The 17,468-nt window shown below is 32.1% G+C and overlaps 3 protein-coding genes and 1 pseudogene across 3 annotated transcripts in view; 2 read left to right on the top strand and 2 right to left on the bottom strand.

Moving 5' to 3' along the window:
- LOC139779066 (glycogen synthase kinase-3 beta) overlaps positions 1 to 3,411 on the top strand; it is a 48,505-nt gene extending 45,094 nt beyond the window's left edge. Inside the window, exon 8 of the mRNA XM_071717293.1 lies at positions 2,184 to 3,411. Coding sequence (XP_071573394.1) covers positions 2,184 to 2,254 — 71 coding nt within the window. The 3' untranslated portion in view covers positions 2,255 to 3,411. The remainder of the gene's footprint in view (positions 1 to 2,183) is intronic.
- A 420-nt stretch (positions 3,412 to 3,831) lies between these two features.
- LOC139779068 (leucine-rich repeat-containing protein 58) lies at positions 3,832 to 8,550 on the bottom strand. Its single transcript, XM_071717299.1, has 5 exons — positions 8,321 to 8,550; positions 6,235 to 6,714; positions 5,313 to 5,529; positions 4,921 to 5,110; positions 3,832 to 4,471 (listed from the first exon to the last, which is right to left on the bottom strand). The coding sequence occupies exons 2-5, from the start codon at positions 6,705 to 6,707 to the stop codon at positions 4,305 to 4,307; spliced, it is 1,047 nt and encodes a 348-aa protein (XP_071573400.1). The 5' UTR covers positions 6,708 to 6,714; positions 8,321 to 8,550; the 3' UTR covers positions 3,832 to 4,304.
- A 3,381-nt stretch (positions 8,551 to 11,931) lies between these two features.
- Positions 11,932 to 13,919, bottom strand: LOC139779081 (DNA topoisomerase 3-alpha-like; annotated as a pseudogene).
- On the top strand, positions 13,685 to 17,158 carry Mldr (mitochondrial ribonuclease P catalytic subunit). The gene is made up of 7 exons (XM_071717286.1): positions 13,685 to 13,749; positions 13,876 to 13,949; positions 14,100 to 14,397; positions 14,885 to 15,755; positions 16,061 to 16,304; positions 16,509 to 16,639; positions 16,811 to 17,158. Exons 4-7 carry the CDS (start codon positions 14,896 to 14,898, stop codon positions 17,139 to 17,141), a joined length of 1,566 nt encoding a protein of 521 aa, XP_071573387.1. The 5' UTR covers positions 13,685 to 13,749; positions 13,876 to 13,949; positions 14,100 to 14,397; positions 14,885 to 14,895; the 3' UTR covers positions 17,142 to 17,158.
- The last annotated feature ends 310 nt before the right edge of the window (positions 17,159 to 17,468 follow it).

The raw sequence follows: 17,468 nt of genomic DNA, 5'->3' as shown, positions 1-17,468 counted from the left end.
TATTCATAATATTGTGGAATTAAATGAAAAGTAAGAACAGTTGTATAATAAAATATAGTATTATAATTACGGTCTTTAACGAAATTCTTTCCATTACAGAACAATGCGTGGTCTTTAATGGATTTATTAATCAAACACGAATAAAAATGGATGGAAAAAAGGAAATTGTTGAAAATAAATTAACCAAGCACAACAAACAAATAAATTCAAATAAACCTGAATTTGAAAAGTTTAATTAACCATTTTTGAATGTGTGTATATAATATCTGTATCTTTTTATTATTGCATGTTAATTTTAATGTTAACTTTACTTTAATTTTTTTATTAAAATAAAACTTAATAATAATTTCTAATTCTTGGTCTTAATTAAAGAGAAGCAGAAATTAAAAAAAAGATAGGTTTTATCTCTAAAGAGAATTAAAACATAGAAAGATCTTTTCTTATTTTGCATTTAATTAAGTTAAATATGTTAATGTAATTTAATTTGATCTTTCAATTTTGAAGTTTCGTGAATATGTCTTACGTATAACTCCATACAAGTGATTTTTCCTTCCAATTCCATTTTAATTCGTCCACTTTTTCCACAGACATTTCCACAGATATCAAGATGTATCTCATTTATTATCTATGAAAGTTCATCGTATAAGTGAATTTATATACTGTTGCGGAATATTTGATACGAAGGTGTGAGTGATACGTTAGGAATAATCTTAATTTCTCTTTTGGATCCGATCTGATCTGATCTCAATATTCGTTCTAAGAATCCCAATTGTTGGACATCCTCTTCAGAAGTGCGTAAGAAATCTTATGAGGATCAAGAAAACTTTGAATTTTCAATTTAAACAAATTTACAATTACAACTATAATTCTCTTCTCATTTTTTATTATGTTATAATGCAAAAATTGTTTTTCCAATTAAAAATTTATTAAATCTGAAAATTAAAATACCGGCTAGAGTCTCGCAACTTCTTTTTTAGAATGTCTTACATTGCGTATATAATTAAAACTAATCAAATTAATAAATATGTAGTATATAGGGTCTCCCAACGTTTTTTGCTTAAGGAATATTTTTTGCACTTCACTGTAACCTATTAAGTTTTAACATTGCATAATGTTAATTATATACATATTTGACATATATTTTAGTAACTAAACGCCAAATCTTATTGAAATCCAATTCGAGTTGCATGACAATGTTTTATTATTTACTGATCCGTAATATTTAAATTAATCGAAAAAATTGACGTTCTATTAATGTTATTAATAATTAATTAATTCTAATTATTGTTCTATTTTATTCTAATAATTAATTCTATTAAAAAAGTTGCACGAACGTTTCACGTTTTGTGTGCTAACGTATCTTTCATTTTCAATATACTATAAAATGGATTTTCCACGAATTCTCGGATACCCTGTATAGTAATTACGTGTGTTTCATTATCACATCGCGACATCCTTGGTGACGTTGTGTACTCTAACCGATCTGACCTAATGATAAAGCAATCAATATCTCACGAGTATAATCATTAGCAAATGCGTTTCGTTTAATATGCAATCACTCTCTTATTCGGCACAAACATTAAAGAATTCAGACAAAATTATCAATCTCTTCAAATTATTTCTCTTCTTTGGTAGAAATGTAAAGAAGTTCGAGCTTTTTAATATAAAAGCTACTTTGTATAAAGATGCTTAATTAAATAGTCTAACTTTGAAATAATAAAATGACATAATCTTCCTATTTAGCTCATTCTATGTACATCTTTAAATAAATTAATTTTGTTTAAACATTTTATTTTATATTTTCTTACATATTTTCTATATTTGTCTTTGTAATTAAGAATAAAATAGAATGTCCAGATCTTAAATTGTAGAAAACAAAGTTTCTCTTTTATTACTCTAAAAAAAAGAACAAGATAAATTGTTATCTGTAAGAAACTGCTTAACAAAGAATTTTTTAAATTAACATAAAAAATATCACTAGAAAATATATAATAATTTATACAGAGGACTACGTAATATAAATCAAAGAAAAAATTGCATGTTAACATTTAAAGCAAACTGCATAATCACATTTATTTACACTAAGGAAGAAATACATTATACAAGAAATATCCTAATAAAAATAACGCCTCTTTCTTTCATGACCCTGTACCTTCTTTACACTCCTTAATATCGCATTTTAGACGAGGACAAGGATGCCAAGGAGACAAAGGAGCAGGAAGCTCAGGAGCAGCAAGTGGTGGACGGCGAATAGAAAATATATTGATTGATGCAGATCACATCGCGCTCCGGTCGAAATGGATGGTGATGACGATGACGGTACTCCCGAATGATATAAGGGGCGGCGAATAATTGATAAATCAAGGTAACACCCTCGACCGCAGGCGCAGTGAGTGCTTAATGTTTAAAACTCATGAATGTACGATATTAGGGAGAAATTGTTTAATATATATAAATATATATATAGAAGGGGGAGAGAGAGAGAGAGAGGGAGAGAGAGAGAAAGAGAGAGAGAGAGAGAGAGACGATGCATAAGCAACAAAAATATTTACCACACAATTAAATAAAATGAAATTAAAGTGAAATGAAGATGATTATAAGAAAAAAAAGAAGTAAACAGAGTAGTGTTAGTTACTACCACGCCTATACGATAAAAACGCGCTAATTCGACGTCGTGAATAGGTGTGAGATTATATGCGCACGTGTATGTGTGTGTGTGTGTGTATGAAAATAAAAGTGCGCTCGTAAGAGAGAGAGAGAGAGAGAGAGAGAGAGAGAGAGAGAGAGAGAGAACGAGAAAAAGAAGCATGTACATACATATATATGTATGTAATATATAGATAAAACGTATATATATATGAATATGTATATGTATGTATAGGTAATTAATTATATATGACTACACACTGTACTAAGCAGTGAGCAAAAAAAGTGAAAAGGTAGTAAAACTCTTATTACACGATTGCTATGTTTACACAATTATATCTATATATATATATATATATATATATATATATATATATATATATATATACCTATATACACACACACAAGTATATATATATAATATATATATAATATATATATATATATATATATATATAAAATTATAAATACACACACTTACCTATCATTCTCATTTCGCTACTTCTCCTCTGCGTTCTTTCTCTTGAATGTTGTTTTTAGTTTTAATGAAACATGATGACGCAAAAAAAAAACGTATTAGTCGCAACGACGATAATGATGATGAATACCTTGTAGCATAACTCTATTCTGGATGTGTTTAAGCGAAAAAGAAATCGCGCGATACCGCGCCGTCGTCAATCACGCGGCAGGATCACTCTATATAATAATATTATTATTGTATATTTTGTGGTTTATTTAACAATAAACTATTAACAATAATGTTAATCGCTGTCTCGATACTTTTTCCACATGTAAAATTTGCCTCCTAATTTCTAAATTGCTAAATAGATAAGTACTTTGCTAAGTAGGACATGCGATCTAATAAACTTATTAATACTCGAACAAGAATATACCGATCTTTCAGTCAAGATGGAAAGGATCGTTCCAACAATTAAACTTATCTATTCTCTACTTCAAAATATATTCCCTTAATTTTACTTCCATTCTAATGTGGCACATACGCAAAATAAAGAATCGCACGCTTTATTTTTTACTCATTTTTTCATTCTACATATAGCCATGGTTACGTGGTAAATGTGTAGGTGTAAGTAATATGAGAGCAGCGTAATTTCAGTTAATAAATGTTTTAAAATAAAAAAGGAGAATTTAAAATAGAGGGTTTACAATATAGAGGGAGTTTACATATTAGATTAATCAAAAAATTCTTTTATTTCTCCAAACTTTCGAAGCAGATTTAAATTTACCTTGCTATTTTCGTAGTTCTGATGAAGAATCTTATGTCTTTATTTATATTGTAAAATACATTATTATATTTTACCAAATTACATTTAACATATTAGTTATTATATTTTTGATGCAGAAAAGAAAGAAAAAAAAAGAATAAGTACACAAATATATAAACAGAAAGAAAAAAATATAAAACATATAAAACACATCATAATATTTCTATAGATTTACATGTTGTAAATTCAATTCCTCTGTATCTTATAGAATCTATTCCAATATATTTATTCCTATATAATTATCTATAAATTTTGCATCATCGATCAAGAGCAGAAAATGAAGAGTATATCTCTTGAAGTGGAAAAAATTATAGTGAAATAGTCCATGTTCTCAATGTCATCTATTACAGAAATATATATGTCTTTAAGATCTCATTAGCCGAGAAGAACCTTTCTGATCATGGCACCGCTCACGAGTTCCTCATCACTGTCGCGTGGCTCGATGCACTTGCTGCTACACAAGTATTGTAACAGCGGTAAGCGATACTTGCCACAGAAGTCGACAAACTTAATGTGCTCCACACGGTTATTAAAGAAAACACCTGCGCAGAAAGATAAAGGTTAGCCTTGACGCGAGATTTAATCAAGAAGAATATTTTGAGAATGCTTTGTCATTCCAAATTTGCTGCTGCATATTTTTTAACGCGCTGCAGAAAGTGTAATGCAATCGAGCTTTTTCCTCAAGCTTATCTTATCGGGAATGCTCGACTGATTGATTCGCTTAAGCTTTTCATGCGTAACTACTCGAAGTAATATTTTATCTAATTGCTTACTACAGTGATTGAATTTAATTTCAACTTTCGGCCCGATTTTCGTATTGACATCCATCGATCTTCCTTGCCGCTTTTAACAATGAGAAGAATAAGAGAGGGAGAATAATAAACGTCAACACAAAAATCGGTCCGAAAGTTGCAATTAAATCCGATCACTAGTTTATTACATCTGGATTATAATTTTGCTAATTATTGCTAAATTATTACGAAATACTGACCTTTGCACTTAGGATTGACACAATGGTGGCCACTATTGAGGTACTGCACTAGGTTGTGCGGTATACTCTCATTGTCGTAGCGAATATCGCTAGTCTTGACGATGCGGGCCGCTAGTTCCAGCAACGACGGCGGATTGTGTGTCATATCGGATACAAATCTCACCACTAATGGATTATCTCGTAAAGACAGCTGCGAAAAAACGAAAGAGATGTATTCCGAGAAAAAAAATTATTTGATTCAACGTGAATCAATTATAAATGTTAAACTACTGTGCAAAGTTTCCACTAAAGTTTAGTGGAAACTTTGCACAGCAGTTTACTAAACTTTATCAGTTACAATCAATATATAATATGATATATGATATAAAATGGTGATTACATTATTAACCAACCTCTGTGAGGCATTTTAACGTTATTATCTCGGTAGGCAGTGTCCGTAGTCTGTTCTTATGAAGCGATAAAGTCTTCAGATTTGTTAAATTGGCTATCGAGCTTGGCAGGCTCTCTAGCATGTTGTCGCAAAGTACGAGAGCCTGTAGGGCCTTCAGTTCACCAAGGGTGGACGGTACTTCTGTTAATCTGTTGTCTCCCATCGACAAAACTCGCAACCTTTGGCAAATCATAATATTTATTGTTAGAGATGTTTTTTTTATACAAACGACAAATCGTTCAATTTTTTATATAAAACATATTTTATATGAAACATATCCGCATATATCATACTCGCAAGCAGATATAATTATTTGAATTTATTTTCGCATTTATGATTATAAATTTTTAATACGACAAATATAGTTTTAAACTCTAAGATCACACGAACGTTAAAATAACGGGCGTGATATGATGAACGTTACGTTTATTTTAGCATAACATTGAAATAAAGCGCAAACAGCAATATCTTAAAGATTAAAATTGATTGCACAGCTGGAATGCCAGTCAAACTAAATTTAAAAAGAAAACGGGGATCGAAATCGATACAGCAAATTCAATTCCTTTATCTATGTCTCTCTTTATGTACGCAAAAAATTATTATTTTAGAACATTATATAGTTATGAATAACCATAGAAATCATCTCGACACATCTTGATATCGCAATTATAAACTCACGTATTACTGTTGTTAACAGTAGACTTTTTTAAATTAAAATTCTTTACATTACAATTGAAATGTTTGATTATAATTTTCAAGTTTCTTTACGTTCTTCATAATACGTTTTTATTTTCCGATTATCAATTTGCTAACAATTAAATTAACGAATTTGATTTTTATCTAAACCTTAATTATTATTAAACTTCGTTAAAGTGTGCAATTACCTCTGCAGCTTCCAGATGTCCTTGGTAATCTCGTTGATACGATTGCCGCCCAAATAAAGATACCTTAAGCCAGGTAAGTCGAGAATCTGATCAGGAAATTCCGTGAGTCTATTACCACTTAAATTGAGTTCCCTCAGACTAGCGAGATTTTCAAAATCCTTCGCTAATCCATCATTGGCCAGGTGGTTGTGTTTCGCAATCAAGCAGGTCAAAGGGCAATCCGCCCAAAAATCTGGCAATCTGGTGAGGCCGCAGTTCGAGATGTCGAGGAAATTCAAGTTGGTGAATCTATTGATACTGGCAGGAAGAGTCATGAGGAGATTTTGTCTCAACAACAAGGTATCCACTTGCTCTGGGCTTTTGGTATTGAGAAATTGCTTATCTAACACTTCGTTGTCCATTAACAAATAGGACAGGTCCAACGTTCTTAAAGCGGAATCGGAGTCGCTGGAGTCTGACGTGTAATTCTCCATGACTAGGCTGTAACATTTCATATACTTATTTCAATGTTCACCCACTTATTTACTATTATATAACGCTTATATAAAAGAGAATGTAAATATATTTATGTATAAAATAATTTATACATCAAATATTATAAAATGGAATAACTCCTTTATATTATTATAATTTATATATAAAAATTATAGCGTTAACGTATCTATCTATTTATGACATTTAATTAATGTTATTATAATATACTTCCATGCATATAGAGTTAATTTATTAACTCAATGTTAATCGTCTCATTGCGATTAGTCGTTATTTCTATGTTTCTTCAAGGAAAAGAGAAAAAGTTTATATAGTAAAAAAAAAAGATAATTTTTGTAAAAACTCGCATCGTCATTGCCGTAATCGCGCAAGCACGACACAGAAGCGGCAAAATAAACAGAGAATGTGTATTTTTCGCCATGTGGATGATACATGACGATGTGGATTCATGTTCAACACGTTATCATACGACGCATATCAAGTCAATTATTTAAAAATCGAAAAAAAGTTTACTGATTAAAAATGTACAATAACTATAATATAATTAGCCAAAATTATTATTACAACGAAATACTTTTTAATCAGTTCATAAAGAATAGTATAACTAAAAGTGCAATGAGTATTCTTCATTTGATGTCCTTCCTTTTAATTGTAATTATTACCCACAAGCAGGCGCACATACATTCGGTACAAGTAAATTAATTATCAGAAATCGATAAGATTCTGAGAAGGCCATCGTCGCAAATCATGCTGTTGTTGATTAAATGAATTTTCTTGAAATGATCGAGTCTCAAGTGTTTTGTAAAAAATAATGGAGTGAAAAATAGGTATCTCCATCGAGTTACAGTCATTATCAATATTATTACAAAAATTATTTAAAAATTATACATTGATAAATTAACAAAATGAGTCATTTTGATAAGGAGTCATATATATATATATATATATATATATATATATATATGAAAATTTAAGAATTTACATACGGAAAATATAATTTTCATTCGATCAATGGCAAAAATATTGAATAAAATTCACATGCCTGGTGAAAAAATTTCTCATATTTTCTCAGAAATTGTATAAGAATTAAGACTTATGTGTGAAAAATTCTATATAAAATTTCTCATACTTTCAGAAATAATAGGATGAAAATTTTTGGAATATTTTAGTATCCATATGTATACAAATTTCTGATAAATTACATAGATTCATAGATTTCTCATATTTATTCAGATATTTCTCATATTTATTCAAATTTTTACAAAGATGTCTGAAAATTTTTATAAAAATTCTGATTAATAATATGAAAAATTCTAAGACATTTTTCCACCAAAGACGACACTTTTTTAGCATAAAGAAAGCATTATTTGACATAATTAAAATGCAAAGTTCTTGCTCCGTATTGTGCTATATTAAAATAATTTAGAAATTTAGAGAATAATAATTGAAGTGAAATGATCGAAAGCGAGCATGCGGACGTTCGAAATCCGCGCGTTGCTTCTGCGCGAATTAACAGTGCTATTCTCACGTGACGTCACTGACTGTGAACCGTCTGGGGCGTCTGGCACGACGGGCTGCGTGGAGCACCACTTACTTATTATTTGTTTTAGCTTGGCGATGAAGACAATTGCCGTTGTCAGACTCCGTTTAGTCGGCACTTCCCGAGAGCACAGGGCGTATTATATGCGTGAATCTCGAACGAGCGGATCTTACGAGCGGCACGGGCAGAACGACGGCTAACCAAACACGCGGAGGTCGGCGGCGCACGAATCGCGACCGCATGACATCTGCGCCGATCTGCGCCTTTATCAGCGCGGTCGTCTTTATCCATTGCCTATCATCGCCGCTACCACGCTCGAGCCGTTCTCCCCGCCAAGCACTGTTGCAACCAATCCCAAATGTATTGTTATATATATTGTTAACAGTCTATTTTAGGGGCTCCCAATCTTTTTTGTCAAGAGAGCCGATTTATTGAAATTTATTAAAATTTTTTCAATAATTGAAGGATTTTATTTTTGAAAATTATATAAAAACAAAATATCTTTATTTTTAAATTAACGTCGAAATTTCTTGGCGGGCCGAATAAAATTTAGGGGACCCTCCAGCAGTCTATCTAGATGGAGTTACGTAAAATTTATAAAACATCGCATCCCGAAAAGAATACTGTCACAACTATAAAAAAAATTCATATTTTTCAGGAGAGAGGAAAAACAAATTTAATTCAAGTTTTTTGAAATTGTGAGATAAATACAATTACAATTATAATATTTTGTTATAATGAAACTTATATTGTTTCTTGAAAATTTAGTTCTGGAAATGGCAAAAGAACGTCATCAATATGGCGGGAGGCACTTCGTCTCCCGCGCGGTCAATTTCACGTGATAAGAGCGGCATCACTATAGACGCGTCCCGTTCTTATATTCGCGTTCCTACATTTTTTTATTCTAGCAATAAATATATGCTACACGTTTGCCTTATATAGCGGTCGCTCTTTTGCTAATTAAATATGCATGTTGAAATTGTAGGTTGATATCCGCAATACTTTTCAATATTGAAAAATATAATCATTTTATCGAATATTCGCGTGATACATTTTCGGCCATGCGTTTTAATTTATAAATCGTCAATATCCGTCTCAAACAATTAAGCAAAGATATTTAAAAGATCTTCTGATGGTTTGAACTTTTTATATTCTTATCATGCGAAATATTATTATATTTTTTATTTTTTGCTCTTTATTTTAAGTAATGTTCTTTTTCAGGTTTCCCTATTTACCATAAACAGATAAAAAATGCCTAATAACCTACTCAAAAAATGTTATATTTATATATATATTAAATATAACTTTCCGAAAATTAATATATTGTTTATACGCGCGGGAATTATTAATAAAATTGTATTTTTAATTATCAAAATATTTGTTTTTACAATATGCTGCTCATATAATACGTACCATCTCTTGTATGCGTATTCCCACTACCCGATTTCTAAGTTATCCACGTCCTCATTCGTCCCTGATGGCATTTTACTGCTATTAACAGCTGGAGGAACGCTCTTATAAAGTGCGGCAACGCTTTATTTATATTAAATTTTTTTTTGAAAAAAAGAAAAAAAAGACTAACATAAAGAATTAATCGAATTTTAAAACAATTTTAGAATCAAATATAGAACATAGTCGATCGTCCCCTCTTTTCTGCTCCAAGTTCAAAAAAGTTGCCTGGGTAACGGCACGGCAGGATAGACAAACACGATGAGTTTTCCGTTTCATTCAGCTTGATTCAGCTTAGAAAAAACCTTAATTAGGTTAAGATTGATGTAAAAAAAATATCAATTTTAAGATGTCGTGAAATATGAGATACAGTGATCACCGTGTTCAAAGTTTCAATTATCTTTTCTTTTTCTATGATTGAGTAAACTTTCTGTTCGTCAATGCTAGGCTTAAAAGCCACTTGGTGTTATTTATACGATTTATACGAGAGCGTGACGCGATTCCTTTGTTCTTCAACAAGTTTTCTCCCAAAAAGACGCCGACTAGGAAGGCATCCGTTTTCCTGGCAAATAAAAATTTAAGCCCTAAACGAATAGAGAAGGAACTTGGGCCAGAAGTAGGCCCTATACGTCTTCGCCTTGGAGATTAGGAAGCTGTTTTTGAGGCTGGACTGTGGATTCCAGGTGGAATAACGTTCTATTTATCGTGCAGAGACCTTTACACTCTCTTTCCCAAATATATGAAAAAAGAGGACAATTTTGTTTTGGATTCTGGTAAGGCAGGAGGTACTTTCAAAGAGAACGAAAAGTTTAAAAAGGAAGTGAGACGACTAAAGGAAGAGAACAACCTGTTAAAGCTAAAGTTTGACGTACTTTTAGACATGGTAATTTTCTTTTATGTTGCATCTTTCAAAAAGTTAGACAGTTAATGTCTGAAACGAATAGTATATTACACTACAAGGGCCGAAAGTTGAATTTTCGGCCCTGCGCGTCATGATGCCCCGAGGCGAAGCCGAGGGCATCATGACGAGCAGGACCGAGATTTCAACTTTTGGCCCGCGTAGTGTATACGATTTTTCTTCATAGCCGGTCGAAAGTACGTTATTAATTTTACTTTTTTTAACTTTAAATGTTAATAAGCATGTTTTTGATGCCTGCCCCCGACATTTGCGGCACGAGCGAAGCGAGTGCTGCTGGTCGTGGGGGCAGGCATCAAATACATTCGAAGAGTCAAGTCTTGTCATATTTTGTAAAAATAAATTAATTCCATTCTATCAAAAATGTATTTATTTAATGTGCTTTTCAAAATTGACCAAACACTCCATAAAGTTGACGGCTTTAATTTTTTAGATAGGTCCTTAAAATACACAATCAAATTATTTTCTTCACAGTTTGACAGTGAAGTTTTGTGTTCTATCTGCCACTTTTTATACGTGTTGTAAACAAGATTGTATCGATCAACAGACTTCTTTGGCAACGTATCTGTATTTATTATCAATCGCGCTTCTGCATCGAAATTTCGTATAACTTCTTCCTCGTCTACGGATTCATCAGATGACATATTGTTCATTTTTGCTAGATTATTGAATTGACTTTAATAATATTTTAATATTAAATTAACTGACGACAGAACAATATTGATGACTATTTTTAACGTTAAAGGGCGTTAAGGTTTAAGGTTATAGAGGACGCGCGTGTACTTCTCACAGGGAGTAAATGTTAAACTTTCGTCCCTGCTATTAGGGACGAAAGTACGTACTTTCGACCGAGGTATGAAGAAAAAGTATATATGTAGTAAGTTTATCAATATTATAGCAAGCAGAACAATAACAGACACATAATGATAAGTATCATATATTATATTAATTTATTTACTGTTTTATAGTTAACACAAACAACCGCCGAGATTCACTCGCAAAAAGAATTAGAGACTGAAAAATAATTTTTCTCATAACAAACAAGTTGTCGTTTAATTTATTAAACATTGTTAATTGCGTCTAGGATATAAACAGTAACTGACGATATACAACATTAATTGACGATCAAACCACTTCCTTTAAACATCTTAACACTTATGAAAGTTGTCACTTCAATGAGGCAGAAGTCAAGTCTTACAGATAAAAGTCGTATTTGATACTATTCTGTTCTAATTAAGCTTTTTACAACTTTAATCGTTACAAACTGTACATTATTTACAATAATGTAAAAATTCACTTGTCAGTTCGTCCCATTTGATGGGCATCTGTTCTTCGTGTGACCTGTGAAAGAACAGTGGAAAATGTAAAAATATATATAATATATACAATATGATAGATAATAGATATAACTAAGAACAATAAAAATGTTACTATTTTTTAAAAGTGGAAGAAAATAGTAGAGAGATAGAGGAAGAGAGAATATAACAAAACAAAAAAGAGAGAGAGAGAGAAATCACTTTACCTTCTATTCCGGAATTTCCGCACTTTCTCTTGTCCCCAGTAAGTCTGAGCCTCTTGGGAACATTGCCTTTTTGAGGGATTCTGCTTCGTGCTGTATTCCCTCTTCCTCTCCCAGTGGAATTGTTCCAGTCCGTGTTCTCGTGACTACCAGCGTCATCCCCATCTGCCTACTTGAAGAACTTACAGGTGGAGTTCATACCTTTCGGACACTCGTAAAACTGCCGTCCTTTATTGCAGCCATCCTTATAAACCGTCAGCCTAAAGAAACACGAAAGAAAATATTTTTACATACATTACGGACATAGCTGTTAACCGGCGATATTTAACCAAGACTTCGACTCATTAATTATTGATATTAATTGAGTTTAGCCGAGAAAGTTTATCGAGTAGTTTACGAGAACCTTGTTTCTCTAATTCTTAAATCGACGATTCTTGAGATAGAATGCTAAATATTTCGCAATATCTTAATTCAGTTATTTACAATGGTATCCAGGGGTGGAGGTCTCCATTTGCTTAAGCACACGTCCAGAAAGATCTGACAAGGCATTTTCTCGAACAATCTTATTCTGGCCCATATCTGAATTTTACAGATATCCCTTTGCGATCGTCGAGCACTCTTAGCTTCCAGTATGGCTCGGATTTGAACCGATGGCTAGAAACCTCTCGACTACAAATCTAAGCGTTGGAAACTGGCAGCTTCCATAACTGATGAGCATATCTCCAAGAGTATTAGGGAATACTTTTTGCATTCTTAGGGTCTGAAATCTCGTAAACGCAGCACCTGTCAACATGTTAATTAAATATTTATTTACATGGAATTTATTTCCAGCGATTACGATTCATAATATGATCTTTAATAGAATCAGTACCAATTCGTAAATCTAATTCGCTTCTTACATCTACGGCATCGCTCATTGCTTTATCTAGGTTCTCCCAAAGTTTGCAGAGCTCTTTTGACAGACTGTCTCGTAATTTCCGAGAATTTTGCTCTGAAACATGAAGACAACATTAAAAATCTTGTCAAATATATGAAAAGAACATAGAACAGGTTTTCAATTACCTATATATACGGATATTAGGCTTGACTGCTTGGCAGACCTGAATAATCTCAAAGCCTATGTTCTCCACCTCTCTGTCACAATCTGCCCAAATAATCAATGCGTTGCAGGATTGCACTTCTCGCTCTAAGGTCCTTATAAATTTTACATAATTTTCATCTAAGTACTGCTTAGACACCGGAGCATCAAATAAGCTTAATGGATGACAGCTGTATCACTTGCTATAGGCTCCAGTGAACTCGTAGCCTAATAAGTGGCCGATCACGGACGTCATCAGCATTTGGCAGTTTTGACCCCATAGTTGTATATTAAATTCGAAGATCTTGTTATACACGGAAAAACCTTCCCTCTGCAAAAAAACATAAGCGTTAAGAAGCATATTTCTAGAGCTCCTTTGGTTTGCAAATAGATATCATTGAACAATGAGAAGTGCGTGGACGATAGTCACAGATTACTCCTGAGAGAACGCTCTATGCAGAGTGTAATATTGTTTACCTTTCTGCTGGTACCGTGCGACAAATAACCAGCGATGGTTTTAGGCTGCGTTCGGAAACGTCATCCGGGTACACACGGGTATACTCCCTTCTCCTTCTAACTCGCTGAGATAGAAAAAGAAGGGAGTATACTCGTGTGCACTCGGGTGACGTTTCCGAACGCAGCCTTAGCCGCCTGCCGCGTTGGGCTTCTCGGCAACATTGAGAACCTTCATAATGCGCTTTGAACAATATCGCCTTAACAGGTAAAAAGAATTCGCAGGCTTCTTGCTGGACAAATTGTTGATGTTCTTCAGACCGCAATATATCGTACATACAATCCAATGCGATATTGTATAATTTAGAGAAGGCCATAACATGATGCTTGGTATTGTTGACAATTCTCTGTCACGAAGGTTAGGTTCACTACTCGAAGCAGAGACTGCACAGAGATCAAAGAAGGCTTCCCTATTCTTCTCTCGTTCTCTCTGACGAGTCTGACGTCAGTAAAACGATGATAACAATACGGTGAACGTGGTACCCCAGAGAGGTTAGAAAATGTGTTCGCTCTTATTACGAAAATTCTGATGAGAAAGCAACGAAGAAAAAAAAGGAGGAACTATTCTTGATGTTCACTTACATACAAATTTACAATTTATTATATTTATAACGATAATATTGTAAAACTTTCTACGGTGAATTGTCTTATATGCGGTAAGAATAACTTAATCTTGTGCAATTGAAATAAATTACATTATTTGTTAGTACTGTTTAATAAAGTAAAATTATCGAAAAATATATGAATGTTACTGTGTATTAAATTATATAGCAAAATTAAATTTAAATTATAGAATATATTTACTACAAGAATATCAGTTTTTTGTAGATATATTTATTGATTACTAATGTATACGTGCACAAATAATTTATAGAGCACGAGATAAAATAAATTATATAATAAATAATTATTAAGAATTAATAATAATTAATAATAAGCATTTCTGGTTAATTGTATTCTAGACTTCTAGAAAACAATTTTTTTTTATTTTCATAATTTTGTTCTGTTTCATAATATTTTGATGTATTTTAAAAGTATTTTTTTATAATAAGTATTATGACACCAGTTTTAACAAACCAAAATAAACGTAAGTTCTTATATAATTATGACATAATTTTACCAATGAATAAATTTAATTTTTAGGTGTAGAATAAATGACGCTATTTTATAAATTATCTCAACCATTATGGTCCCAGTTTCACAAGTTTCACAAGAGGACATATTTGTTATCGAAACAAATCTATAATGCTAAGAAACTTATTCCTTTGAATGCCTTTATCAGGGAAAATGCAGATATATATGAGAAAATGACAGGAAATTTATCAACTGTAGAATGGAAAAACATTCGAGAGGAAGTTCTTCAGAAAAATCAACAAGTCACACCAGCCACTATCGACTCCACAATCATAGATATGTGTCTTAAAGATTCCTACGTGGATAATGCTATTGCGTACTTCAAATTCTTGAGGGAAAATAATTATCCCCTGAATATGGCAGTAATTGGAAAATATCTCAGACTCTATATTTTGAAACAAAACTCCTTGACTGACGCGGATAAAATGGAAATTGTAGAAACTTACAATGCTTTGAGACAGAAGCATCCGTATTTGGATTCCTTTACAGCTGAAGATTGCATAATGAGCTTATGTTTGACGGATGAATGGGAGAAAACACATGAGATAATAGAAATGCTGAAGCTTACCTCTCTTCCAGGCACCATGATATATTCTGCATTAGCTAGTGCAGCATTTAGAAATGGAAAACCTGAAGTCGCATGGAAAGCATTATCAAACATAATACAGCGCAAGCTGATTCCACAAAATAATGTATATATGTCGCATTTACAACATTGCCAGTTGGAGGATACAAAAACTTTTAACAGTAGAATGGAAGAGATGTTTAATTTCTGTGCTAATTATAGTATAACACCGTCAGATAAAATTATAAGTACATATGCTGATACAGCTAGGAAGTATGGCTGGTCCACAGAGCTTGTAACAATCCCCAGAAAAACGTTTGTTTTCTCATTATTTCAACATGATTAAATTTAGTTTATTTAGTAATTTTAGTTTAGATGATAGTTAAAAGAAATAATTAAAAATGGAATTTTTAAATTAATATTTAAGTAATTACATTAATATATAATTTTTATATATTAATGTAATTACTTAAATATAGTTATATTTTTTAAAGATAATGTTTAAGAATTTAATAAAGAAAATTAAGATTAAAAAAAATAGATTAGTGTTTTTATAGAATAAAATTAATAGTATGAGTTAATGAATAATGTTTTAATAGTAGGATATTTATTTCATTTAGGGGACATTGTAGACATTGCGGTTATTCCTTGCCTGAAATAACATTTAGTGAAAAAGAATTTCGGGAACTGGCGAAATCTGTGATAGATAGGGTGATCATAGGATCAGATATCTATCGTAAGACTAATCCAAAAGAATTGTTGAATTTTAAGAAATTTGTTGAACATACTAGACCTTACGACATAGTGATTGACGGACTTAATCTAACTTATGCTCAGAGCAAATCTGCACCTAAGTTATTATGGGTAATACGTACTGTTTTTAACAAAATGAATTATATTAATATATTAAAAGATATATCAGCACATATTATTATACAAGTTCACATATGTAGAAGTATGGTTTTTTTTTCAATTGCAAAGTAATTTTTCTATTACCTATTATTATTTTTCTATTTACCTGTTATTGTTTAATATATTAAATATTAATATATGGTTTATATATTACAGCTAATCAATGCAGTCGAGTATTTCAGCAAATATAGGAAAAAAATGCTGGTATTGACGCGGAAACATCAAAAGAAGCTATCTGTTTTTAAGCAAGTAGAGCGGCATGCACATGTCTTCTTAATAGATAATTTGTAAGTATTGAATATATGCAGATACTGTGGGATTTTTGGGATACCCACCATGGCATAAGATTGCTCTATATATAAAATAAAAGTATATATAGTGTAATTATGAGAAACAATTCCAATAATACATTAAATAATACATTTAAATACTTGTGTACATAAAACTTAAAATTTTAGATCTGCTGATGATCCTTACATACTCTACGCAACTATGGCGAGCGGGATGAACGCAATGTTTGTCTCGTTGGACTTGATGCGACAACATAAGCACTCCTTGCAGGATAACCATTTACAGCAAACATTTAGGAAATGGCAATATTCGCATCAGTACTTGATCAAGACAAGTAAAACTGGTATCCGTATCCAAGAGCCTTTTCCCTGTATGCCGTTTGTACAGAAGATTGATAACTGTTGGCACGTGCCATATATCAGCGAGGATCTTACTTATGTAGAATCATATGAATTTCCGGATAAGTGGTACTGTTTAAAGCACAATGACAAAAAATAAATGATATTTAAAATAAATGATATTTAAATTGTTCTCCTCAAATTCGACTGTGATTGGTCAATTCTTGCGATTCACGACTTTGCGACTCGCATTGTAGACCCAGCATAAAGCCCCTTGCACAATGCCAGGCAACAGGCAATAGGAACAGGGAATAGAAATCAGAAATCATGTATAAATGCAGAATAAACAGTGACACAGGCAATAGACACAGAGTTTCCATCACGTTGGAAATTCTGTGCCTATTGCCTGTTGCCAACCAATCATAGTATTCGAATTTTTTAGGTTGTAATTAACGATTTTTTGGTTATTTCCTGTTCCTATTGCCTG

Source organism: Temnothorax nylanderi, unplaced genomic scaffold (assembly GCF_030848795.1).
Source record: "Temnothorax nylanderi isolate EJ_2023f unplaced genomic scaffold, tnyl_v1.0 TNYL_tig0208_pilon, whole genome shotgun sequence".
Taxonomy (NCBI): Eukaryota; Metazoa; Arthropoda; class Insecta; order Hymenoptera; family Formicidae; genus Temnothorax; species Temnothorax nylanderi.
This window is presented reverse-complemented; position numbering and strand designations above follow the sequence as displayed.

Excerpts from the sequence above, each read along its gene's own strand:
- LOC139779068 (XM_071717299.1), bottom strand. The coding sequence starts at position 6,707 with ATGGAGAATTACACGTCAGACTCCAGCGACTCCGATTCCGCTTTAAGA. Across the intron at positions 5,530-6,234 it reads GACATCTGGAAGCTGCAGAG|GTTGCGAGTTTTGTCGATGG; the intron begins GTAATTGCACAC and ends GATTTGCCAAAG. Across the intron at positions 4,472-4,920 it reads TGTCAATCCTAAGTGCAAAG|GTGTTTTCTTTAATAACCGT; the intron begins GTCAGTATTTCG and ends CTTTCTGCGCAG.
- Mldr (XM_071717286.1), top strand. The coding sequence starts at position 14,896 with ATGACGCTATTTTATAAATTATCTCAACCATTATGGTCCCAGTTTCAC. Across the intron at positions 15,756-16,060 it reads GTAACAATCCCCAGAAAAAC|GGGACATTGTAGACATTGCG; the intron begins GTTTGTTTTCTC and ends TATTTCATTTAG. Across the intron at positions 16,305-16,508 it reads CTGCACCTAAGTTATTATGG|CTAATCAATGCAGTCGAGTA; the intron begins GTAATACGTACT and ends TATATATTACAG.